This window comes from Gavia stellata, chromosome 21 (assembly GCF_030936135.1).
Source record: "Gavia stellata isolate bGavSte3 chromosome 21, bGavSte3.hap2, whole genome shotgun sequence".
Classification (NCBI taxonomy): domain Eukaryota; kingdom Metazoa; phylum Chordata; class Aves; order Gaviiformes; family Gaviidae; genus Gavia; species Gavia stellata.
In genome coordinates, this window is record NC_082614.1 from 15358844 (window position 1) to 15385376 (window position 26533).

Below are 26533 nucleotides of genomic sequence, written 5' to 3' on the forward strand. Positions count from 1 at the left end.
GGACCATCTCCCCTTGCACGGCGCTGACGGGGACGGGGACAGCCCGGCTCTCGTCCCCACCAAATGCCGGGAGAAGCCGCAGAGCTGCTCTCCGGACTATTAACGCCCCACAATGATCATCAGCTCTCGTCGTAATCATTAAGACTATTAGAAAGAAATGTTGGCTTGCAGCTAATGTCAGACTTTCCGTTCTGCTTTGCAAACGCGCACAATTAATGCCAATCAGCCGGGGGAGGCAGCCAGCTCGCAATCACGGCTGCTCCGGCGCGCCTGTCAGCTCTTGCCATCCCGGCTTGTACATTTTCATACAATTGCTATAAACATCCGAGGGAAACTCCGCGTTCTTCGGCGGGCGCGGGTATTGTTCTCTGTTCCTTTTAATTACTCGGCATTCAGCAGCTCATCCAGCCTCGGATCGGTGGGGGAAAGTAGGGCTTCGTAAAACAAAGAGAGAAATTTTGAGAGGTGCCTTATTTTCCCATTTGGTGGCTGCGTCGGGTTATCTATGGCTAAATAAGAAAAGCCTGTTCAATTTTTCTTGGCCTTTTTCTCCTTTCTCCCCCACTTTGTGTTGCTTTCTCCCCGCAGGGACACGGGCTGGTCCCTCTCCCCCAGGGAACCCCAAAAGCAGGGCCGGCTTGGGAGGCGGGGAGGGGGAAGAGCTGGAATTACTTGACCGGATGGTGGTATAATCCTCGTTACAAAAGTACACATCAATTAGAAGAATTCCTACAGTAATCTTAGAAATCTATCTTTTCTGCTGAACCAGCTCATTAAAGAGCACCATTCATTTCCATCTCTCCGGGTGAGAAGGGTTTAAATCTGCAGAGCTTTGTATTACAAAATAGACTTAGGGTGATGGACTCTCGTTAAATATTAAAAGAAAGAAGTTGATTTTTTTTTTTTTCCCTTTTTTCCCCTCTTTTCCCCCAGACTGGCGGCGCAGACGAAGCGTAACGTAAGGAGGCGAGGGTGGGGGCCCGGGGGGCTGGGGAGGCCCCCGCCGTGAATAGCTTCCCCATCTGTCGGCGGGGCGATGTGGGGCTGCGCTCAATGGGTGCCTTTGAGGACCCCGCGCCTCCCCTCGCCCGGAGACCCCAGCCAGCGCCAGGGAGGAGGGAGGGAGGTTTCCCCGGGCCACCCTGGCAAGCCCCCGAGTCTGCGCCGGCCCCGGCTGCCGGCACAGGCAGGGCTTTTGTCTGCCGGCGGGGCAGCGGCCGGCCGTGGGGCGCGGGACGGGCACAGAGCCCCTTTGTGTGCAGCTGTGCCCCGCGGCGAGCCGGGGCAGCGGCGACGGAGCCAGCCGATGCGGGGATGGGGAGCGGGACCAGGGGATGGGGAGCGGGATGCAGGGATGGGGAGCAGCGGTGGGCATGGGGAGCGGGACGCGGGGATGGAGAGCAGCGGCCAGCCAGGGTCAAGGGCGGCGCGGGGCGATGTGTGCGCTGCCGCAGAGGCTCTGTGCAAACACGTTAATTTGTTTTCTTTCTTGCCTCGCCTTTCAGGGTAATTGGTTGCATTTGAAGCCTTTGTGAAAGCCTTTGATTATAGTAATTTCAGCAGCGCGATCTACCCTGGATTCCTTCGTCAGATTCTTTCACAGCTCAGGCGCTGGGGGCTGTAATTACCGAGCGGCGTGCGCCTGGCCGCCATGCACGGTGCAGCCGGGCGGGCGGCTGGCCGGCCCGGGCACCGCGGTGCTGCCATGTTAACCGTGGGAGCCCCGGGCCCCCTCTTGCCGCGGGGGGCAGGTGAGCCCCGCGATGGGGCAGGAGGAGCCGTGCCAGGCGCTGGGGAGCTTTGGTCTCTGTGGTCTTGAGTCTGTTGGGTCTCAGCTGGCGACGTGGGTGCCGCACCCACTCAGGGGGTGGATGCCCATGCCGGGTGGGCTCCCGGCTCGTCGGGGTCTTGGGTGCTTTTCATTGCCGCTCCGGAGGCCCCCCTGGAGCCGCTTGGCTTTTCTGCTGCTTTGGTCCCACATCTCTGCTGGGGCTGCGACCAAAAGCCTGTGAGCATCCTGAGCATCCGGCTCTCGCTGCCAGGGACGGTGGGCAGCTTGGTGGGCTCATCCCCCTGGCCCCTCTCCCCCCATCCGTGTGCAGGATGGAGGCACAGCATGACCGTGTTGGATGAGCACGGTTTCGCTTCGAGGGGCTGGGCAAAGGCCCCCCCGGGGGCAGCGTGCCTCCCGCTCCCCGCCGCCGGGCGTGCTCCTGCAGGGTACCGAATTAGAGGATATGTATGTATAGGCAGATCCCACCTGCACGCTGCGTGCCGGCCCTGCCAGGACTCCGGCGCACGCAGCCAGGGCTGGGCTCTGCCAAAAACACCGAAGGGACCCAACCGGGGCCCTGACCTTTGCTAACGGGGCCGCTCCCCGCCTCGCTCCTGGTGTTCCATTCCCAGTCCCACGTAATGACCTTCTCGGCAGCGGCGTGCCAGCGTCTGCCACTTCCAATTACCCACGCCTGCTCAGCGCCGCAGCCTCTCCTCGCCCGCCGGCGGCGCGGGGGTTTCTTCCTCCCCGGCAGGATGGCAGCGGGCTGGGGGGGATGTTGCAGTGGGGTCCCCCACCCTCCCGGCTCGGGGACCCTCGGGGACCCGCCGGTGCTGCCCAGGGCTCTGGCTGCCCTGCCCCAGGGTGCCGGAGATGCTTGGGTTTCCAGGATCATTATTAACCTGTTCGAGAGCTGTTCCCGCTCGCAGCTAAAATAGATCTTTAATCTCTGCCCAAAATAGCTCATTTGATGAGAGGCCTCCTTAAAGCTGACACATAAATTTAACCAGGCTGCCCAAGCCCTGCGCGAGGATGTCTGCAAACGCTCAACAGCACTCGCATTGGTTTTTTTAATGCCATCGTTACGGACACACCTGATACCTTCTTTCTTCCATCGTCTCATTTGTACCTGTTGGGAGGCAATTGGCTTGTGTCCTGCGCTCCAGGCTGCGGTGGCCGTGCCCCCAGCCCAGCCTCCCTGGCCCCACTCGCGAGAAAAAGGGTATTTTGCGGGTTTTTTTGAAGTTGATGTTCTTAACGGTCCAGGGTTTCTCCTTGGAGCCACCCTGGAAGCAGAAACCTCAGCGCTGGGTGGGATGAGACCTTTCCTTGTTGCTGCCTTAGGATACTGGCAGCGAGCGGATGATCCATCCGGGTGCCGGCGTGGGCTTGCAGCCCTCACCGCCTGCACCGGTGCTGCTCCGTCCCTGGTGCTGTGCCGCGGCCGGTGAGCTCCGTGCTGTTCCACTGTCGTGGCAGCCCCGAAAAGGCACCATCGCATGGGCAGTGGGACAGCGAAATGTTTCCTCCAGGAGCGAAGGCAGGCTCTGGGGAAGCGGGAAATGGGGATGCTCGCTGTGTCGGAGCGGCAGCCACCCCCCAGGTTGGGGCTGAGCTGGGGGCACAGGCAGTGCCTGGCCCTGTATGTCTCCTGGTGTCCCCGCGCTGGAGGGGACCGTCCCCCTCCCCGCGCAGGGTGCGCTGGCGAGAGGCTTGTGCACCCGCGTCCCTGGTGGGGTGTGCACCCTCTTCTCCATGGGCTTCTCCCTGCAGGCTCCGTCTCCCGGGGTGAGGGATGATGGAGATGTTGGGGGACGAGGGACCCCCCGGGTGCGCAGCTGAGCGGGGTCCAACCACCGGGGTCGGACCCTCAAGCTGAGGGTGCAGCTCTGCTCGGTGCCAGATGCGTCCTGGGCTCACCCCGGGCACCTTCCCCGTGTCTCTGCAGGGCATGGGCCGGGAGAAGCTGCTCAGCCGGCGCGGGTCGCTCCCCCAGCCCCCCGCAGCCCCCCGCTCCCTCGCCACCCCAGCAAGATCCTGAGCAGCAAAATAATCACTTCCAGCATCATTATCCGTTGCAAACCCCAGCTTCCAATTTTAATCAGAGGAGCTGGTGTTGCTTTAAGATCTGCGGGTTTTAAAGATCACAAGAGGGGTTAGAGAAAATTACCCTTGACTCTTACATGCTAATGTAATCTCTAACCAGATCTGCAGCACTGCAGCTAAAATTGCTTTTTAGATTAACATTTAATTATTAACAGGGCCCCCTGAAAGGCCTGGGGCTGGAGCGTGCGGAGGGGAGCGGATTAGCCGGGCGGGATGGAGCGGCGGCCGGGCGAGGGGAAGGTCGTGGCGCGGCCGGCGGCACCGCGCCGTGCTTTATTGCAGCCCTCGGCACGGCGGCGTCAAACTTTCTGCTTTATTTTATCTGGTGCTCCCCGTGATTTACGTCGGGGTGACCTTTCCTGTGCTCGCCCGTTGCAGGACCGAGGTGCGGCGTTGCTCGCTGAGTGCCGTGTACCCCCCCCGCCTCGGCCGGGGGACCATAAATCTACTGCTGGATGGGAGATGGGCACGAGCTGGCACGGCAGCTGCCTGCACCGCCATGGTGCCAGGCGGCAGTGCCAGCCGAAATCCTGCTCGCCCCGCTCTGTGCGTGGAGGGGGAGCCTTCCTCCCCTGGCATCTCCTCACCCTCGCAGGAGGGATGCCATCTGATGGGAAACCGGTGTCTATGGGGACCAGGGATGGTGGCAGCGGCTGTGCCGGTGCTGCTGCAGGGCTAGCACGATGTCCTCAGCGCCGCGGGGAAGGGGAGCTCCGCGTCGGGGCGGTGGGTTTCTCCTCTATCCCAGCGCGGATGGACGAGGGACAGGGGGTTGCTGCCAGCCTTGGCCTCGCTCCCACGCTGTCCATCCGTCCGTCTGGCACTCTCAGAAGCCTCTTGCGCCTCTCCTAGCCGGGGTGACCCGGTCACCTCCTGTCCTTGTGCCGAACCCAGCGCTGTCTTTTAATAGCCAGGGGGGAGACGCGGCGGTGTGACTCAAACGGCTTTGCAGCGTCCCCACTCCTACCCCCCTCCCAGCCCCGAAAACCCCCTTTTTATGGGCTTGCACCCCAGGCCGCCCGAGGAAGGATGCGCACACCAGAGCCTGGACCTTGCTTTTCCCAGCTTTTCCTGCCCAACCCGCCGCCCGGGGCTGCCCCTGCCCTCCCCTCTGCCCTTGCACTGCCCGGCCAGCGGCACAGACCCAGTTCAGGCTGAGACTTTAAAAGTTCCCTTTCCCCCCACCACCCCGCCCCGTCACATTTTCTTTTATCTAAATCCTCGCCTGCGAAAGCCTCTATCGACAGCTGCGCTGGCCTTATCTCGCCGGAGGGACCTTCGCGGGGCTCTCGGCGGAGATAAGCCTGACTTATCAGCTGCTGATGTCAGAGGAGGTGCCAAACCCTCCCGTCACGGGGGCTTTAGACATAGAGGGTGGTGGTTTTTTTTTTTATTAAAGTCACAAAGACCTTGGGCTTATAAATAGTGCGATGTAGAGATAGGGCTTCGAAATTAGCCGGCCCGGGGTGGGAAGGAGCGGTCGGAGAGGGGCGGGGGAAGGATGGAGGGGGACGATGCTGGGGCTGGGGAGCGGTGCCTTGGGATGCGGGGCTGGGGCTCCTGGAGGACCCTGCTCCAGGTCTCCCCAAGGGACCCCACTCCTGGCATCCCCGAGAGCGGGACGCTCTCCCCATGTGCCGCGGTGCCGGCTATGCCGCTGTGGCGGCAGGGCCGTCGGCACAGGCTTGGGCAGAGGCCGTGCAGACTCGGGGTGGTTCGGCAAAACTGCTGAGTGTTGCCTTTTCCGCCAGGAAGAGCCAGAGCAGCTTCAACTAAATCGGATCCTGCTGATTGGAATTAGTTCAAATGCAGATGGAGCTAACTAAGCCGGTGCTAAGCGTTCGGACAGCCCAGCGCCCAATTCCCATCAGCTGATTCAGGGGCTTTTCTGAGCGGCATTAAGGAAATGCCACCGCGGCACAGATGCCCAATTGTGCCGGGCCGCCCACCCTCTCACCCACGGGCGCTTTAGGGGCCTGGGGGGCTCCCGGCAGCGTGCCGGGACGGAGGGACGGTGTTACGGCACGTGCGGCATCGGGGCATGAAGCATGCCCGTGAAGGTGGGGTGAAGCACAGCGTAGCTGTCGGAAAAATCATCTCCGCTGCGTGACGCTGGGAGGCGGGCGCAGAACTGGGGTCGGAATTAATCGTCGGTTTTATTTAGTTTGGCATGTGGCTCCCGCGTCTCTCCTGGCTGATGCCGGTGATGCTCCTGCTGCGCGTGGCCGAGGTTGGGATGGCTCCGGGAGGGCACTGGGCTGTGCGTGGCTGCGTGGCGGGGCCTGGAGAGCAGCAGTGGGGAGAGCACCCGTGCCATCATGGGGGTGTCCCCAGGGGACCTCCATTGCTGGGCCCCCAGGGCACCCACAGCTCCCGTGACCGGCCACCGGCATCCCCCCTTCCCCGGGGGCTCAGCCCCGGAGCAGGGCTGCATCCTCGCCCTCCCTCCTGTCGGCACCTGGATTTGGTGCCCTGCCGGCGGCCGCATCCTGCCCCGTGGGGGCTGGTTGGCCTCTCTGCTCGCCCCGTGCCACCCCCTCCCCTGGGTGCTTTCTCCTTGCGCTCAGCCCCGTTTTCCCTGGGGACCTGCAGGGACCCGACACGGATCCGGCAGTGGCATGAGCCACCCGCGAAGCCCGTGCCCGCCAGGGACACGGGGCAGCATCCCAGCGAGGAGCCGGCCTCGCCGCAGGGGAGGAGGTGACATCCACCCACTAATCAGCCAGATGGTGACAGCCGGTGGGACGCTGTCCCCGAGGTCACTGCGTAGGTGAGGCTCAGGTACGGCGGGAGCCGGTGCCCGGCGCAGCCGTCCCCCACGTAGCCATGGGCGCCCCGACCCGGGGCCACCCCGCGGGGACGGGGTCGGCGCGGCAGCTCTCCCCGGTGCGGATGCAGCTGCCGCCGCAGCCGGCCGGTGGGCGCGTGCCGGGGGAGCCGGGGCGCGCTGGGAGCGGGGCTGCGTAATGAACCCCGAGTCCCGGCGGGGAGAGGCGAGCTCCCTGGCAGTCAAGTGCGCTCAGCCTCTGAATAAGAAGCACTTCATTCTCTTTTCAAACTGTATAATTTCTGCCTGATTGTAATGGCATATTTTAAAATTACCAGAAATCGAAGCCAGAAAATGGATACGGCTGCTTTTACTGCGAGCTGCGTTAACAAAGGATATGTAATGCATGAAATAAAAACACCTCCCTGCCCCCCTCCTTTTTTTTTTTAAGACAGTAATAGGAGAAAATTGGTTTTGAAACTGAATAAAAGTCCCTTTCAGAGGAAATCATTTCTTTCAGGGTACCTTTGCTGAAAGTAAAATAGTGAATAATGAAAGGTGGTTACATGATTGTCTTTCATTTAGAGAGCGCGAGGACAGATGGAATCTGGGAGAAATGCACGATTGGAATAATTGCATGGTAACAAGGCGCTTGTTGTGAAATTAGTATCTTAAGAAAGTAGTGAAAAAGGCTTTTACTCATGAATACTTCATTATTGGGAGAAAACAGCACAATTTGGGTTCTCCAGACACCTGCTTGGTATTAGATGACTTCCTCCTCCCCTGCTGCTCCTCACACCTTTCCCTAACGAGTCTCTCCCTTCCCCGCGTTTGCAGCGTGGTGGCGGTGGGGGGGACGGGGCGAGACCCCCAGTGCCCTCGAGCAGAGCCCAGCCACGGCACTGACACCCCGCACGGGTGCCGCTGCCGGCCGTCCAGCCCGGGGATGAGCCCGGAGCCTGGGACCCCCCTACCCCGGTGATGGGGACCACGGGGCGGGAGCGCGCGGGCACTGTCGTCTGTGCGCCCGCGGTGGCAGCCAAGGAGTGTTTCAAAGGGTGACGTTTGAACTGCCGGAGCAAGGAGAGCCCAGGGCACAGCTCGGGGAGCATCCGTCCATGCCTTGCCTCCCAGCGGGTGATGGTCACAGGCTCTGCCGGCGCGTGCCCGAGGCCACCACACAGCTCCCCTGCACGCCGGCCCCAGCACCGCTCGCCAATGCCGCCGGGGCATGCGGAAACATCCCAGGTGGCTGCGGGAGGGCACAGTTCCCCCACGACGGAGTGGGTGAAGTGATGTACCTGGCCATGACACCCAGCCGTGACACCCAGCCACGACACCCAACCATCAGTAAACGTTCAGCCGGGAGAGCGATGGCTCAGAAGCTGCGATGCCGGCGGATGGGCACCGCCGCCTGCTTTTCTGCTGCTCCTGCCCACGTCTCCTTGCCCTCTCCAAGCAGGAATATTGCTTCCCGCGCCAGCCGGAGCGGTGGGAGGGTGTCAGCAGCAACTGGTTATAATTCATGCCCTCCGCGGCGGCTCGTGAAGGATGTACAATTAGCAGAGCGGTGGCGGCAATGACTTTGGCCTGACCCCTCCAGCTTTTGTCGAGCAGATTTTGATGCCAGCTGGGAGCTGGCGACAGATCCCAGGACCCCGAGTGGGATTTTAACGCCGTTTTTCCCCAGCCTTGGCCGGAGCCGGCGGGGTCGCTCTCTGCCGGGAGGTGCCGGCTGGCACGCTGGCAGAGCGGTCTGGCGCTGCCAGGCGCATGGTGCCGGAGGGATGCCCCGGCTCTGCCCCATTCCCGACGGGAAGGGCGGAAAGCTTTGCAGGGAGCACAGATCACCCGCTGAGAGCTTCATATTTATTTTATATACATTCATATTTATTTAAGGCTTTCAGAGTTATTTATTCCTCCCCGGAGGAGCAAAGGGCTGTGAGCAGCGCGTGCCCGCGCTCGGCGCCGGGAGCTCACCGCCTCCAGCCTCTGCCCGGGGAGCGGCTGGCTGGGCGGGAGGGTGGCGGGCAGTGGGGTGGGCAGGTCCCCTCGCCTGACCCGCGTCTCTCTTCTCTCGGCAGGGCGCGGGCTGGCAGCCGGGGCGGCGCTGCCCGCCGGGAGACCTGGACCATGCTGGCCTGCCTGCAGCGGACCCAGAACCCCCCAGCCCAGCACCTCGCCTGCCCCAACAAGGCGCTGGAGCCGCGCAAGTGTAAGTGCCCGGGGGGGTGTGCGCGCCCGCTTTGATGCTGCTTCTCTTATTGAAAAAGACGTTTATTTAACCGATAATTAAAAAGAGCAGGAGAAGCGGGGAGGAGGGGGGGAGGAAGGAGACAAGATAAGCAAATTAAATTGGCTTGCTCTGGTTGATAAGTCGAACTTCAGAAAATGTTGCAGAGCTGTCTGGGAAGCGCGGTGGCGGGTGCTGCCGTCGCCTGCTCTGCGGCCCCCCAAACCCCCCGGCCCTTCCTTCCCCCCTAATTACTTTCCCCGTTGTGCTGCGGCTCGCCTTCCCCAGGAGCTGGCCTTTCAGATAAGCTGTAAACTAGTTACATTAAAATGGGATCCAAAAGGTCACTCCAGTAAAGCACCTGTCTCTCCCAGCCTTTGTCTCTCAATCCAAACCATGATTAAATGTATATTTAATGAGCCTGCTTTAGGCAGGCGTGTTTGACCTCCCCGGCTGGGAAAGACGCATTAAGATTCTCAAGTGATGAATGTGTGTTTTAAAGAGGGGAGTGGATATTTTTCTGCTGGTCTCAGTTGGATTTTTAAACATTGCCGGCTGAAGACAAATCAGCTGCTAAAGCTCTGCTTGTTAGTCTGTGACAGCCCCCGGGCATTTGTTTAATGATCTGTATTTTCCCGGAGACGTTTTTTCCCCTCTGCCTGGGCACCCCAACGCAGCCGAGCGAGCCGGGCGCGGGGTTTGGGCGATGCTCGGCCACCCCGAGGACCCCCGGCATCGCCCCGGCGGGGCTTGGGTCACGCTGGCAGCCAGGAGGGTTATTTTTCGGGTGATGCTCCCCAAGCTCCAGCGCAGCATCGCTGCAGGAGGCGGGTCGCCCAGGCCAGAGGCAGGGTGATGGGCAGCTGTGCATCCCAGCATCGCAGGTGGGGAAGCACTTGTGTGTGCCTCAGCAATGGTGCCCCCCCCCCCCCGAGCTGTTTGCACCTGAGCACCCATCGGGGTGTCAGCTCTCGGGGGTCTCGGCGAGTCTGCAAAGTGGGTGGCTGCGTGCGTGGACCCCCGCGCGCTTGCGCTGCGTCGGAGCTCACGGTGCCGCTCGGCTCTCCTTCCTATTAGTGTCTGGAAGGAAAACGGATGTTGCTCTTGTAAAATTATTCCTAATCCGTCACGCCTGAGCAGCGTGCGGCAGCGCAGGGCTGGCGCAAGGGTCCGGCTCCCGGTGTGCCTCGTTGCCACGGGCTAATTAGCTCAGCCGTGCCCGCACGGTCCGAGACCCATGGGCGGGCTGAGCCTGGCAGGGTTTTCCAGAGACCTGGCTGGGGCTCAGAGCCAGGGAGCCTCACAGCCCATGGGGATGCTGAGGAGCAGCACCCTGGGGACGGGGCGCAGGAGCACCCTCCCGTGGTGGGGGGGTTGGTGCTCCCCAGCATTTCCCACCCCGCCAGACACGATGCTCAAATAAGGAACTTTGGGCAGCGGGAGCCCGTACGTGGTGCTGCCACGTGGCAAGGCACCCATGGGCGGGGAGAGCTACTCATGGGTGCAGCCACCTGGGTCCTGAGAGGGTCCCAGCCCCAGGGTGCCGGGGGGTCCCTGAGCCGCACCGGTGGGAGGTGGGCGCGTTGCAGAGGTTTGACCCCAAGCCGGCAGGCGCGGGGGAGCGGGGTTTTTGGCCGTTCACGCCCCATCTCTCGGGGCAGGACCGTGCTCGCCCGAGATCTCTGAGGTTTGTCCCCCGCTGGGGCGCGTCTCCCGGGGCGGGCGGTGTGCGGCGGTGGCCACGCTCCCCGGCTGGACCCCCGCGCCGCGCTCGCTGCCGGCCACCGCCAGCCAGGTCACCTTAATCAAAGTTTAGCTGCCCGTATGTTTCTGCTCATTATGGGCAAATCCAGCACATCTCGCTCTTCCCTGCCTCCTGCTAGTGCAAATTAAATTGCAGGTGACATCCAGGGCCACGCAGCTGGTTTGGAATACGATTTGCCCTTCTTTATTTATGGCACCTGCGGTAAGAGGGGCCGGCGAGCCGGCGCTCAGGGCCGAGCCTCCTGCCGCCTCCTAAACGCCTGCGTAGGTAATAGACAAAGATAGCGTTCTCTTAAAACGAGGCACAATTTAGAAGTGCCTCTGATTACTTAATTTGCTCCTGAGTATCTCAGTAATTATCTTTATGGGTCTTATTTCTGTCCTCTGGCATTGTTTCTGTCGATATTAAATGAGTCTGGCTCTCGGCACGTTGGCCGTCTGGCCCGGCACCACTGTGAAATCCTATTATCCTGCCCGCGCCACTGATTAATTTTTGTATTAATTTCACGTAAAAGGTGAGCTGACTAATTTTCCTGCCCGTGCTGGGAGCTGACGGCCCCGGTGCCTTCGCCCCCCGCTTCTGCCCCTTGGCTCTCCTGCTAAGTACTGTCCCCCCATCTCGGTGCCCCGCGCGCTGGTGCGGCCGCGTCCCAGCGGGCGCAGTGCATCCCACAAAATTCGTCCCATTAAATGCTGTAGGTGAGTTTGCCACGGTGCTTGCCAGTTCTGGCTTATGGCAGCGGCCGGTTTCCCTCGCCGGTAATCCTCAGGGCTGCGCCACGGGCACCGGCCCGGCATGGCGGCGTTGCATCCTCGAGGAGGGTGCAGGAGGGTGCCCAGAGCCCTGCCAGCACTGCCTGTGTCTGCCCGCCTGCAGACGAGGAGCAGGAGCCTGCGGAGAAGCAGCATCCTCAGGAAAATATCACGTCCAATTAACTCCAGCAGCCTGGTCCCTTTTGATTTTATTCTGTGCGCATTACAGGAATCCTGAGCTTTATTTAAATTATAAATCAAATAATACCAGTCTCGGCTTGGCCAAACTCTTTGCTGCTCTTGCTCTCTGCAGTAATGTAGCGGTGGCTCATATTTAATTAAATGTTACTTTCTGTGTGCCCTCTTTCAGCCTGCACGGCTCTGCCGTCAGCCTGGGGCTGGGCGTGCGGCTGGGGGGCGCAGGATGCGTGCTCCCCTCGGGCTGGGATGGCTATGGAGCTGGGAGTTACGGGGAGCTTCCCCAGCTCCCTCCGTGCTGCCATCCCGTTTCGCCGTGTGAGCACCAACCACCGCCTCTCAGCGTGCGCATCCTCCAGCGGGGCTGGATCTGGAGCCCGGCCCCACTGGCTTCGTGCCGGGGGTCCCACGGGGACCGTGTAAGAAATGGCTTTTAAGGGGTGGCGTGAGCCCGCGCTGGGGTCCGGGTTATTAAACCGCTAATGAGGGGCGATGGCCGGGGCTCAGAGAGCAGCAAGGCGCCGGGGACCCGGCTCCAGGGTCACCCACACCTCTCCCCACTCGCCCGTGGGGACGCTCATCAGTGATAAAACTGTTTAATTGCATATGGGATAAAGCTCTGTTTAATGGCTTCTCGTTACCCAATTCTACTTATTCCAAGGGCATTTTCATTAAAGTAGCTGCAGCAAGGCTCTGCTTTTGTACACACCCATAAAATATCATTTTAATTTCATGAGGGGTTACACATGAGTGAAATAAGATTAATTCTTTCATTTTCAGTTTCTAGAAGGGATCGGTTAATGATGGTTCTGTGTATTTATATACGTGCCATAAAAAGGAGTTCAATTAACTGCCGTGCCCAAAATGTGCTGTTGACTTGCACTTTCCCTGCCAGGAAGCGCTGCAAAAACACTCTTCGATCGGTCACGTGCGCGGTGGGAGATGGATGGGCGAGGGGGGGCTGCTCGGCACCGGGGCAGCCTCTCCGGGTGGGACCGTCTCCCACCAGGTCAGAGCCCCAGTCTTTGGGTGGGCTTCGCTGGTAACGCCCCGGCACACGGCGGGTTTTGCTTTGTGTCCAGACTTTTCCAGGGCCGCACCGGTCCATCGGCTGTGGCGCAGGTTCCCGGGCACCGGCAGGGCCCTGCTGGGCTGCAGACCCAGGGACGGGGCACCCGCTCCCCGCAGCATGCACCCAGGGTGCCCACCCTGCTCCCCTCGGCAGGGACGGGGTGCCGTGAGCGCCAGCAGCCGTGCTCAGTGTGCGAAGCCCGTGTCTTCAAATTAATCAAATACTAATTTACTGTTGATGACAGAGCGGAGGGGCTGGGGGGCGGCTGGGCTGAGCTGCGGGGCTGCCGGCTGCGGTGGGGTCCCTCCCGGTCCCGGGGTCCCCTCGGCGGTTGCGTGGTGGGATGGCATCAGGGTGGCATCGGGGCAGCAGTGGGGTGGCACTGGGGCACCCTCATGGCCGCGATGCTGCCCTCCCGGTGTGCCTCCCGCCCGGCACCGTTTGCCTTTGCCGCGCCGGTGGACGCGGTGGCACGGTGCGCGGCGGCGCGCACGGCGCTAATACCTCGTGGAGGAGACAAATGGGAAGTGACACGTGTGTGTGTAGACGGGTATTTGTGGTGACGCTTTGACTGCAGATAATAAAGTGCTCGCCCTGAGGTGATCCAATTCAGCAGCCGCCTCGGCAGAGCCGCGCGCCGTCGAGGGGGAGAAGAAAGGGGAGGAAAAAAGGCCCGTCTGAAATGACATGTCAGCCTAAAAAGGGAACGTGTCAACGGATGAATATCTGGGGACGGCGAAGCCCGGCGCTTCCCTTTGTGCTTTGTCATGAATTTTGTTGTCTTTGCAGATTACGGCTCCTGCGCGGCTGCCGCGCGGGGTTTGCCACCTACGTTTATTCAGATGGATTTCTCCCGCTATTATTTCTGTAGCTGGTTTTAATTTAAGCCCCCGAAGCCGGGGTGCGTTTGTCTCTCGGCTCCTCGCGCCGAGGATGCTCTGCCGGAGGATGCTTTTGTCCTGGCTCCGTGCCGGGGGCCGGGGCGCGGGGGGTCCTGCAGTGGGGGGGCCTGCAGTGGGGTGCAGGATTTTGGGGAGCAGCCGCGGTGCTGCCGAGGGTGCCGGTCACGGGTGCCTGCCGTGCCTGCCGGGGCTGTGCTCGCAGCGGGCCAGAGACCACGCTGGTGCACGGGCCCCCCGCCACATCCGCCGCGGCGCGGTGGCCTCTGCGCCACCCATCCTGGGGACACCGTCACCATAGAAACCACCGCACTTCACAGGGTGGGAAAGCTGGTGTGATGTGACAGCAGCCCGACCTGCCTGGCGCAGAGCGAGCGCTGGCAGCCCCCTCTGCCTGGCTGCACCCCGAAAACATCTCAGGGGATGCGTGGGACCCGCGCCAGTTCCCCTCCCCAGGGCTGCACACCCCCATGCCCACCCATGGGTCACCCTGGGTCTGGGCGGGGCAGCATCGCCCGGTGACACTGCCCCGGCTCCACCGGGACCCCCAAAGATTTGCCCTGCCCTGGGCAGGGGGTCGCCGGCTTCCGCATCCCGGTCCCTGGCCCCGGCTGTGCCGCGCGGGCGGGCTCTGCCCCCCGGCCCCGTGGGGCGGGCAGGGGCGTCCCGCTGGGAGCTGCTGCCTGCGGTGCGGGGGCAGCCAGTTCCTGCCCAGGCGGCTTTGCCACGTGGGGCTCGGACCCGAACTTCAAGGACTTTATCGATTTGTGAAATGCACCAGGTTTTGTTTGTTTTCCTCCAAGTGTTTTCCAAATATTGAGGTTTCTTCCAAGTGTTTTCCAAATATTGAGGTTTCTTCCAAGTGTTTTGCAAATATTTAGGGTTTAGCTCTTCCAAAATCTGCTCTCAGTGTTGCAGGCAGAGAAAAAGGGGATTTTTGATGCTCTTTGAAGCTTCGAAGACATTGGGATCTCCTTGGTGCGAGGGGAACAGGGAGCCTGGTCCCAAAGCCAGGGGACAAGCTCTCGGCTCTTGCCGAGTTTAATTCATTTGGTGGCTGCAGCACTATTATTTTTTAATAAGAGCCATTGGCACGCCAATCACTGAGCGGCTGCTCCGGGCCCCAGCGTCTCCTCCTGCCTCCGCCCAGCGCGCTCAGCATCGCTCCCCTTCCCACCCGCTCCTGCCCCTGCGCAAATTAAAAATCCTGCCGAACTGCTGCCCTTGTGCCCCCCGGCTCGGCTCGGGGAGGCAGAGCAGGAGCGAAACGCCAGCTCAGCGCTGGGAACACCAGCGCTTTCCTGTAAGAGGTGCAGGACGGGGCGGGAGGGTGAGGTCTGGCAGGATGCTCGGCTGGGCAGGGCGACCCCCGGGAAACGCCCGTTCCCCCGTGCCGGGGGCGAATGTGGTGACGGGACCAGGCGAAGCCAGGCTGGGCAGAGCAGCCGGGGCTTCGCCTTGCGGTTCGCGGCAGAAAACCACGGCCGAGCCCTCGGACGTTCCTCCTGAACGGCTGCCCGAGCAGCGGGCACGGCGCCGGCCGCTGCAGCTTGCCGAGCGTCCCTGGCAAAGCTGCCTGGGCACACCTGAGCCCATCGCGGTGCCGAGCCCCGACCCTGCCCGGGCACGGGACACCGCTGCCGGGACAGACCTGCACAGGGAGGAGGAGCTGGCGTCGGCTCGGCCGTGCCGGCAGTGGGAAGCAGCCTGTCGCTCCGAAGGTCCCGGCACAGACAGGCCAGTGCCAGCTGGTCCCACTGGGCAGCCGTCTCGCCATCTCGCCCTCCCCGGGATGGGGTTACCCCCGAGAGAGGGGGTGCCCTGCTGCCGCTTGCCCTCTGCGGCAGAGCAGCCGGGACGTGCCCACGGTTTGCCCGGGGCTGTGCCATGGCAGGAGGAGCACAGCAGTCCCGGCAGCTGGGGCAGCCCCGGCAGCAGCTCCGCTCCCATCTGAAAAAGGGGTGAAAAGCGTTTTCCTTTGGGGGCGTGGGGAAGCGAGGCCTGAGCAAGGCACCAGGTAGCTTCCAGCTGCAGCTTCGCCTTCGGCAGCATTACAAAGATTTACTGCTGAGATTACTTCTTTCATTTGTTGCAAAATATTTTAGTGCTTTCGATGTGTAAAAATAAGGTTTGTCCCATCTTATCTCACAGAGGAGGGAAGGAATGGAGGAGAGGGAGGGAGCTCATCTTGCCTGCCTGTGGCAGGCAGCGCATGTCTTTCGTGCTGGCTGTTAACCACTTCGGTGCCACGTGCTGCTGCCACATCCTCGCTCGGCTTGTCCCCTCCGAGTCCTCGCTCAAGGCTGCGGTGCTGCTGGCGCTGATCCCCGGGACGTACCCCCCGCAATGCACCCCGACGTCCCACTTGCCATCCCCTTCCAGAGTGGGGGGCAACCACCTGGGGAGCGCAGTGTCTCCGCAGTGTCGTGGCCTGAAAATTAAAGCCATAAAGTGCCGGTGCATGAGCTCGCCCTCCTCCAGGGAAGAGGGGGCCCAGCCAGGGATGGGGCTGTGGCACCAAGCTGGGGGACACCCGGGGCAGCTGGGCTGTGGGAGCAACGTGGAGCATCCTTCCCAGTACCGACCATCCTTCCTGGTGCCCAGTATCCTTTCCAGTCCTGAGCATCCTTCCTGGAACCGAGCATCCTTCCTGGTCATGAACATCCTTCCTGGTACCAAGCACCCTTCCCAGTGTCGAGCATCCTTCCCATTATCAAGCATCCTTCCTGATGATGAGCATCCTTCCCAGTCCTGAGCATCCTTCCCAGTGCTGAGCATCCTTCCCAGTCCTGAGCATCCTTCCCGGTGCTGAGTATCCTTCTCGGTGCTGAGCATCCTTCCTGGCGCCGTTTTGATCTCACAACTGCTTTAACTGAGCAGACACTGATTACCAGAGCCCCGATGCCGCCGCTCCTGTGCCGTCACCGAGCTCCTCGGGTGCCGAATTGTTCGCCTGACTGACAGCTGAGCAGCCCAGACAGGTCTATTATTTCTATGGGGCCCAGGCCCCGCGGGCCTGCAATTTAGGTCTGCGCTATTAACCCTGCCTTGTTCTCCACTTTGTAACCGCTTTAGTGCCTTTAAAAGTGTACAGTTAAAATCAGGGTTAATTAGGGGCCCGGCAGCTGGGCTTCGCAGGCGCCCATTGTGTCCCAGCAGAGCCGGGGCCGGGGCTGGGCGTAATTGGGGACTGTTGTGGGTTTGTGCCGGCCGACTCCTGCGCGGCACAAGCCCTGGATCATCGGCCTCCGGTTAGCCTTGGTCTCTCCTGCTGCAAGGATGGCTTTGGTTAGCTTCCCTCCCTCCTTTCTCCCCGTCTTTCCTTCTTCCCCGGCCCTTGCGGGCTGTGGCTGCAGCCAGGCTCGGTGTGGGGGACCCCGGGGACGCTGCGGATGCGGAGGATGTGGGGGATGCAGGGGACACTGGGGATGCAGGGGACGCTGGGGATGCAGGTGATGCAGGGGACACTGGGGATGCAGGGGACACAGGTGATGCAGGGGACATGGGGGATGGGGGGATGCAGGGGACGCTGGGGATGCAGGGGACGCTGGGGACACTGGGGATGCAGGGGATGCAAGGGACACTGGGGATGCAAGGGACGCTGGGGACACTGGGGATGCTGGGGACACTGGGGATGCAGGGGATGCAAGGGACACTGGGGGTGCAGGGGACACTGGGGATGCAGGGGACACTGGGGATGCAGGGGATGCGGGGGATGCCGGCAGTGGGTGCGCATGCCGGGGGAGGCTTTTGGCAGGCTTCTCAGGGCACCCCCGTCCCCCGCCCGCCCCTCGAGCAGCCGCCCCCCGGCCCCCTCGGACATTTTGCAGACTCAGCTGCTGCGGGCACGGCGGGGCTGGGGCTCCCTGACCCATAAACAGAGATTTATTCTGGATGGCGGCACCGGTGGGGTCCGGGATTTACATCTGTGTCTTGAACCGGGTTTGGTGGCCAATTTGCTAAAGTAAAAAGTTGTTTAGCTGGAGGCGTAATCTTATAAGCCTGTGCTGCCATTATAATGGCTTCTCGTTTCTGCCTGGCTTTCCAATAATGCTTTGAGCAGAAGCTCGGAGTAATATAAAAAGCCATCGGATTATTACTGCGGGCGATGCATTTTCCATTTACAGTAATAAAATACTGAAGAAACAAAACAATTTAAAATTCCAATAAAATTCAAAACAAATCTTTGGCTGCTGAGCAGATTCAATTATTTAGCTGTTATTGAGTGCAGGCTGGAAAAATAGAGCAGGTCAGGGAGGGAGGGGGAGACGGGAGCGGAGGGTGTGCCGGCCGCATCCCGTGGGAACGCCAGCCAGGGAGGGAGCCGGGAGCCGGTGAAGCATCTTCTGGGAGAAGCGGCTGTTCACGAGTGCCTGTCCCCAGGCCGGCACGCTGCCGGCGGCTGGGTTTGGTTTAGGGGCGGCGAGAGCCGGGGCTGCTCGTGGCGGCGAGCCCGGCTGAGCCTGCCCCTGTGTCGGCAGCCAGCGGAGATAAACCGCACCGGCCGGGGGTCCGCGGCACATCCCACCCAGCCCCGGCGTGACAGCTCCGGTGGTTCAAGTTGAAGAGGAGGGGGGGGCAAAGCCGTCGGCGAGCGGCTGGTGTCAGGGCTGCCTGCGCCTGATGGGTGACGGCGGTGGTTCGGCAGAGTTTGCATCTCGCAGTAATTACAGCCCGTTAGAAAGCAGTAATTACTGCGGAGAGGGGGAGCGCCAGAGCTGCGCAGCCGTCGGCACGCTGGGAACCGCCAGGAAATCGGTCGCTCTGTAATTTTCCCGGCAGGGGTTCGGTGCGTCACCCTGATATGTGACAACACACCGAATTGGTGGCTTGTCACATCCGACCCATCTGGTGCAAAGAGGTGACAAGGGTGACTCCTGGCTCCCCCCCGGCCAGCTCGTGGTCGGCCGCGGTGCTCCCTGAGCCCGCGCTGGCACCGGGGCTCGCGCGTGGGCTGCCCTCGGCCGAGCTCGGCTCACCCGGGCCGGCAGCTCTGCCCATCCCGCAGCAGCGGGCAGCTCCGGGGGGGCTGCAACGGGGCCGTCCCAAAAGCATCACCTGCAGGCCCAGTGCACGGGGACGGGGTTTTGGTGACTTGCGCTGGGGAGCCGCGGTGCCCATGGGCAATGCCACCTCCCTCCCTCCAGCAATGGCCCTTTTTTTTAATTATTTTTGCTTGGAAAGGAGCGTTTCCATGGAATGGGCTTATTAGGGATTCTGCAAGTGTCACCAGCTAATTAGTGTCATGTTAATTGAGTATTCACGATGCTGCCACCTCCAAGGACAGTGGTACCGGCATGAAGGGGAATGCAGATGTGCATGGCTCACGGTGCTGACCGCCGTGGCGCCGGCAGCATGCCATGCTGTGCCGCTGGGCAGGCAGGGTCCTGCTCGCAGCCCCCTGCACCCACCGGCTTGCAGGGTGCCCGTGCCCAGCAGCACCCAGGGTGCACGCTCACGTGCGCCCGTGCAGCACGCTGGCTGCTCTGCAGGTGCCACCCGGGCTCGGGAGCTTTACGGAGGTTGGACGGTCGATGCCCAGGACGTGCCCGGCGGAGCTGGCAGCGCAGCCCGGGACACCATGCGCCTGCACGTGTCCTGCCGTAGGGAGCTGCTGACGCCGTGCCTCCTGTCTCCCGGCAGCTACATTAAATCCTACTCAAAGGCCCTGGTTTTAATTGGCTTAATATACTCGTTAATAACAACGTCTATTTAAGACACCTGTAAAAAGCCCATAACATTAGCTTAATGGGAGGAATGGCTGGTGAACGCTCTGCTGTTCTGCCTGCTAAATTACTGCCGCGCTGCTCTGACGGAGAGGACGGAGAGCGGCCGCGGCCTCGCCCCTGCATCTCCCCGAACCTCACGCTGCTGCCCGGGGGGTGACATAGAGTCCTGCAGCTGCCAGTGCCCAAACCTCCCCCTGAATCCCGGTCCTAACGCCGTGCCTGGCTCCTCCAGGCATGCCTGTGCGTGCGGGCAGCCGCAGGCACCGCGCCGGAGCATCACCCGGAGCAGGACCAAGGCAGGCACTTCAGACCCATTTAACGACTTCGTTAGGCGTGCTGAATGCACCCGATGGCGCAGCTCTTCCGCAGAGGCTTTGTCACCCAGCGCATGGTGGCATCAGGAATCACTGGTCCCGGTAGCATCCAGAGCAAAGCGCTCCCCTTCCCCCGGGTACCGTGGGGCTGCGCTGCTCGGGAGCCTCCAAAATTGCCTGGTAGCAGGGGAAGGATCGCTGGAAGGGCTGGGGCTCCTCGGTGGGGGGTACCAGCCCCAAACCCCTCCCCGAATTTGACCACCTCTGCCTTGCAAAAACAGGCTCCGGGCAGGCGCTGGGTCCGGCGTCCCCGGGGTGCTGCAGACGTCTGCTGGGGGTTTTGGGACCAGCTCGGGAGCAACCATCGTCCCCCGTGTGCCGGCGTGTGTGTGCATGCGCTCGTGTGTGCGTGGAGATTTTAAACACCTAATTTATTCCATCTATTAGATAGATTTTGTAGATTTAATCATTTTCACAGTTGGTGGCTCATTGGATACTCAAGATAAACTCCAAATGAAAGTATAATGGGTACGACAAATGAGTTTTCACACCAGAATGGCAGAAACTTGCTCGGGAAAGAGTTTGAAAGGCACAAAAATATATACATATATAATTTTTTTTTCTGCAGTGGCTTTTGCTGACTCCAGTAGGTTACCACAGTTAATTTCACCAGTTTTGTTCATCTGTAAAATTGCATAAAAGTGACATTTTTGTGCTCATTATAGGAACTGCTGATTTATGGCTGGTAAATGCAATGCTTTTCCATTTTTGGTGAGGTTCTCGTAGCAGCGCAAAGCACCCATGAAATTGCTTGTATAATGTAGTTTAAATCCAATCTCGGAGAAAGATTCCCCCGTTGGGTAAAGTGACATTTCCATTCTCCACACCGAGTTTATTTTAGGCCACTTACAAGTGACTCCGGCAGTGGGAGGGGGCAGGTTGGTGCCCTGACCTGGTTTCTGCCGGGAGCGGGTGGGAGCCGGGGGGGGTGATGGGTGATGGGGTGCTGGGTCCCCCTCTTCCCGGTGGCGCCGGACTCACCCTACGCTTTGCTCCCGCAGGCGAGACGGCGGCACCCATGCATTCCCCGCGCTACCCCAGCCCCGCCGAGCTGGACGCCTACGCACAGAAGGTGGCCAACAGCCCGCTGACCATCAAGATCTTCCCCACCAACATCAGGGTCCCCCAGCACAAGCACCTTAACCGGACGGTCAATGGCTACGACACCACGGGGCAGCGCTACAGCCCCTACCCCCTGCACGCCGGCGGCTACCAGGGTCTCCTGGCCATCGTCAAAGCCTCCGGCAAAAGCGTGGTGAAGAACTCGGAGGGGAAGCGGACTAAGCTCTCGCCCGCCCAGGTCGGCGTCGCTCCCTATCCCGCGTCAAGCACTTTAGCTCAAGGTCCCTCCTGCGCCGGGCAGCTGAGCTACCACGGCGGCCAGAAGCAGCTGGAGGGTCCCGTGCCCCCCAACGTGACGGTGGCGGCCTCCGTGCTGCCGCTGGCGGGCAGGAGCTTGGCCCTGCCGCCGTCCAACCTGCCCTCCATCCAGAGCATCATCTACCAGATCAATCAGCAGTGCCAGGCGCAGGGCACCCAGCCGGGCTGCCCGGCCGTCGTGGCTGCCAACCCCAGCCCGGCCAAGCACGGCGCCTTCCCCGGCGCTGCCGCGTACACCAGCGCCATCCTGCCGGAGTGCCGCAAGGGCGCCGAGCTGGCGCTGGGCTCCAACCCGGCCGCGGCCCTGGGACCCAAGGCGGGCGTCTACCCCGAGGGCATGGACTACCTGGTCTGGCAGCAGAAGCAGCAGCAGCAGCACCTGCGAATGTACAGCGGGGGCAGCGGCGGCGGGGGGGCCCTCAGCAAGTCCCCCGAGACGTGCGCGGGCGCCTCGCGCCCCTACGCCCTGGGCGGCGCGGCCGAGAAGGTGAGCTCGTCCCCCTTGAACTGCATGCACGGCAACTTCTCGGTGGGGCAGTACTTCGCCCCGCCCTGGAACAGCATCTTGGTGACCCCCAACAGCGACTGTTACAACCCGCCGGAGCTCGGGGCCGGGCCCCGCGAGCTGGGGGTGCCCCCCGCCGAGGGGCTGCCCAGCAAGACGCTCTGCAATACCTCCATCCTCAGCAGCAGCCTCCAGTCCCTGGAGTATCTCATCAACGACATCCACCCGCCCTGCATCAAGGAGCAGATGCTGGGCAAGGGCTACGAGACCGTGTCTGTGCCAAGGCTCTTGGACCACCAGCACGCCCACATCCGCCTGCCCGTCTACAGATAAGGCACCCGTGCTGCTTTTCCCAAACCCAGGGCGAGGACTTCGGCACGAGCCGCGCTCCCCTCCGGCGCCGCGCGGGTACCGGACCGTGGCAGCGAGGGCGGGGGGACGGGGAAGGGGGGGACGGGGTCGGCTGCCCACAGGGCTCCCGGGACACTGGCATTTCACCGGGGTCCCCAGACTGGATACACCCGCAACCCGCTGGAAGCCGAGGACGAAGGACCGCTTGTCTATATAGCTCAGAAATCATTTTATCTCCACGAATGTGAACAGGGAATCGCTACGAGTTGCTGCTATCCAGGGAGAGGAGGCTCCGCTCCGCACGCCTACGGGTGCCCGGCCGGATCCGTGGGGGGCAGAGCCCCGTGCCACAGCCGGCCGGGAGGCTCACCGGCAGCCGGCCGGCGCGGCGGCCGCAGGGAGCTTGCGCCTGACCTGTAGCTGAAGTCCGTAACTTGCACTGCTTTGATTAAAGCTAATAATTGGGGACAGTCTGGAGGCTATTTAAGAAAAACACTTGAAAACTTGAACAGATTTTTTTTTTTTTTAATTTTTTTTTTTTTTAGTTGACTAGGCTGTACATCTCCGTGTTGGCTGCTACAGAGTCTCCTCACACCCCTCTTCCTCCTCATCCTCCTCCTCCCACCCTGCCCCGCGTTGGCCACCGGCTCCTATTCCCACTCAAGCGGGAGGTTCGGTGCCCCCCCCCCGGGTGCCCAGCGGGACCCCCCCGGCCCCTCTCCCGCCCCGTAGCACCCCCGGGATCCTGCCCGGGTCTCACACTTCCAGGCTGGTGGTTTTTTTTTTTTCCCCTTACTGTCAGTTCTACCTTGGTTCTGGGTTAGAGGCGACCACGGTACCGGGGGCACTCACATACCTCCTTTTTTTCCTCCTTTTTTTTTTTTTTTAAAAAAAAAAAAACAGTTCCAAAATGCTCATTACGGTCCGTTATTCACTATGTGTAATTATGCGTTTAATAGATTTATTCATTTAAAAAAGGCTCCGCACCACAAAATACAAAGTGTTTTGATGTTTAAAGGAAAAAAAAAGAAAAATACCCCGATGAAACCCAAGGTGATTGTGCTCGGAAAAGAGGTACTGTATCCCTGAAAGGCCTGTTCAAGCACTAAGTGCATTTACAAATCTCTGAGAATGTTTTTTTTTATACTAAAATTGACCATTATATTCTACTGTGAGAAGTGCTGGCTGCACTATATTGTTTTAAAAATGAGAGAAAACAAATGAAAAAAAAAAGAAAAAAAAAAAAAGACAACACAAAACCCGCAAGCCGTGTGTCCGGATGGTGTTTTTCCCAAAGTAAAACCAGGATATCGCTGGATGTGTGCTCTGGAGTCTCTTTGCTTTGCTGTGGCCTCCCCTGGCCCCCCCCCACCCCGCAGAGCCGGGACCCCCCGGTCCCCCCGCGCCCCACCTTCCTCCCGCAGATTTTTAGGGCACGGAGGAGCACCTATAAATAACCTGCTAACGACGCTGAGCCATTAATCCGGCCCCGGCGCCAGCCTCCGCCTCGCACCCAAAGGGTGGCCGGGCGCGGTGGGCACACGTGGGCCAAATCCCTTGGGATTAGGGCTGTGGCCCCGCGTGCACCCGCGGGGTGCTCGCCCCTCGCAGCCCCGAGGACCGGGTGATGGGCACCGGGGCTCGGGTACCACATCCCCATCCCGGCACCCGCAGCTGCCACCGGTGCGGCGGCGGCATCTCCCCTGCCACCCATCAGCTGCGGCAAGTTGTTTGCCATGGCGTTTCCCCCCGGCCGGAGGGTTGCTGCTGTCGGAGCAGAGCGGGGGGCTCTCGGGTGGCCCCGCTCCGGCGGAGGGGCTGCTCACCCCTAACCCAGACCGACCACCCCCTGCTCTGCCCCGGCGGCAGCTTCCCAGCCCGAACAATGAGCCGGTTGCATTAGGATAATAGTATTAAATCCCAAATAGCTCTGGGCAGAGGGCACGTCTCCCTGGCCCCCGCATCCCGCGGCGGTGACATATGGCGTGCCGTTATCCCGGCCGGGGAGGGGGCTGCGGGCGGCGGGGGCTCGGCTGCCCGCTTGGACCCCTGCCCGTGGCCGCCTGCGACCCCGGCACGACTGCGAGGGCACGGGCGAGGGTTGCTTTATTTTCCACTTACCCACCTGCAGAATTGGGATCATTTTTAAACCGGGTCCTGCCCGAACTTGCCCACGGCCATCGCTGGCTGCGGCACCGGTCCCAGTGGAAACCCACGGCAGGGTTGTAGGAGTAGTGCTGCCCACTCCTGCCCGTGGCCGGACGGCCACCACCGTGGAGTGGCCACGACCCGCGCCGAGCCGCCAGCCTGAGCTGGGCACGGGCAGACACCCGAAATGCAGCACGGCCGTGGATGTCGGCTGGGAGCCTCTAAAGGGAGGCAGAGGGCTGGTTTGCCGGGGGCAGAGCTTTATTATTCTTATTTTTGGCCCCTGTGCTGTTCCCCCCGGCCCTGCCGGGGATGGGGATGGCGACAGGGACACACCATGCAGCCACGTGCCCGCAGCCGCTCCGCGGCCATGGCTGCAGCCGGGGAGCGCGGCTCCATTTGTCTCGTTTGCTCTCTTGCCACAACCGTGGCGCGCGTGGTTCTGCCGATATTTATGGCGTGCCGGGAGGGGACCGCTCCGTCACCGGCAGCGAGCGGCGTGACAGCCGATCCAGGGAACAAAGAGAAATTGGGACAAAAGGAAATTTTCACAGAGGTTACTGTTACTGGGGGAGGGGGGTGTGCCATTGCCTGCCTGCGTGTTAAAATTAGACCGGCTGGAGAAAATATTTGCTTAGATCTTTGTCGTGAAAAAGATGCCACATCAAAAGAAACGCGAGGCTGAAGCGCGGCGGCGGTGCTGGGGGGTCGCTCTGTGTCGGGCATGGGGCGGCGGTGCGGACTGCAGCCCCTCCGTGTGCCTCCCCTCGTGCATTGGGGGCTACCAAAGTGGGGGGGCCCTACCCAGGCCAGGGCTGCCTGGTGCAAGGAGCCTCTTTGGGGGGCCCCAGGAGAAACTTTGCTCCGTTACCGGTTCCCCTCCAAGGGGGGGGATTCATTAGCGCTGCCTCCATCACGTTTCCCACATTGCCATAAATCAGGGCGAGCGGCTGGAGCGACGGCGCGATCCATCTTGCAGGTCTCGAAGTCATTACATTTCATTATGAGGTGCGCGGGGTTTTTATTATTTAGCAGGTTAATTCTCCCCTCAGATAGCTCCTTCTCGGAGGAGGATTTCACTGTGCAGGGGAAGACTTCAAACGTGTAATGCAAAATAAATGCGTCCCTCCCAGGACTGCTGCAGCACCGGCTCCGGCGGGCACAGGTGAGTCCGTGGGGACCCGAAGCACGTGCGGATGCCGGCTGGAGATGGGGCAGGGACCCACCCTGAGATACGTCCCGGCACCCAGGGCAAAACCACCGCCACCCGCAGCCCCTCGCCCCGGCGGGATGCAGCACCCCACGAGCGCTGCAGGAACGTGCCGGGGGGGAAATGATGCCGTTTCTGCTCTGCAAATATCTTCCTATTAAATTAATAATAATAATAATTGCTAAGGCAGGCGTGCATGAGGCTGATATTAAACTTAGCGGCCGCCTTTGCTGTTTGAGAGTGAGGAGCAGAGACAGGCAGTATAAATTGCACGGCTGCAAGAGGACTTAAAAAAACCCATCTCTCATTTTGATTGATATTAGCTTCACAAATTAAGCTTTAGATTTATCTAAAAATAAATTTGCTTCCGCGCTCCGCATTCTGGATGACAAGTGCTTTTCTCTTCCCTTTGTTGGGTTTGTCAGCGCTGGCAGGGCGGTGCGGGGGGGTGGGAGGGGGCCGTGCCGGAGCACCCCCAGCCCGCCGGCCCCCGGGGTGCCCCCATGCCTGAAGGCAGAGGGTGCGATAGCTCAGGGCTTCGCAGGACAGGGTGTAAAAGGGCCAAAGGCAAGCCCTGCAGCCCCGAAGGTGGCAGAGGCACCCTGTGCTGGCATGTCACCGCCGTGGCCGTGGTGTCCCCATCCCCACCAAGCCATCGCGGGGTCCAGCGTGATGGCGCAGGGTGCTGGTGCAAGGCGACGTCCACCCCTCCTGCATCCCGACCGCTTTGAACCCTGCTCACACATGGTCCCTCAGCTTTGGGACATTCGAATTTGCACGGCAGGGGGAAAATTCGGTTTATTTCCAATTATGCTGGAAAATCCCATCTCCAGTGCCGTAGCCGGGGGCAGCTGCGGCACAGCACCCTTCTCCAGCACACTGGGCGGCCGAGGCCAGTGCCAGGACTCCCCCAGCCTGTGCCCCCAGGTCTGGTGCGGCCCGGCCGCCCGGCTGGGCGAAAGCAAAGTTTATCATTTTCAAATAACAGCTGGCGTGAAAGTGTGAGCCGGCTCAGCTCCTCATTCGATTATGCAGCGTGAGCCAAGAGCTGAATCCTCAGCCTCGCCTAAGTAGTGATAATGAAACTTATTCATTCCCTCACCCTGGGGAAATACTTAAACCACAATATGAGAGATATATGTAAATCACATTTAAACGGAGACAGTGCAGTTAAAGCTAACGGCGAGTAATCAAGTTTGAAGATGAAGTGTCCCCTTTTCTGCTATATCATTTGCTTACTGAGCTGGGCTGCCTCCAGGGCCCTGGC

At 61.1% G+C, this 26533-nt stretch overlaps 1 protein-coding gene across 1 annotated transcript; it reads left to right on the forward strand.

The window, feature by feature from the left end:
- The first annotated feature begins 8768 nt into the window (after nucleotides 1–8768).
- On the forward strand, nucleotides 8769–21890 carry FAM222A (family with sequence similarity 222 member A). Its single transcript, XM_059827872.1, has 2 exons — nucleotides 8769–8865; nucleotides 20674–21890. Exons 1-2 carry the CDS (start codon nucleotides 8784–8786, stop codon nucleotides 21888–21890), a joined length of 1299 nt encoding a protein of 432 aa, XP_059683855.1. The 5' UTR covers nucleotides 8769–8783.
- The last annotated feature ends 4643 nt before the right edge of the window (nucleotides 21891–26533 follow it).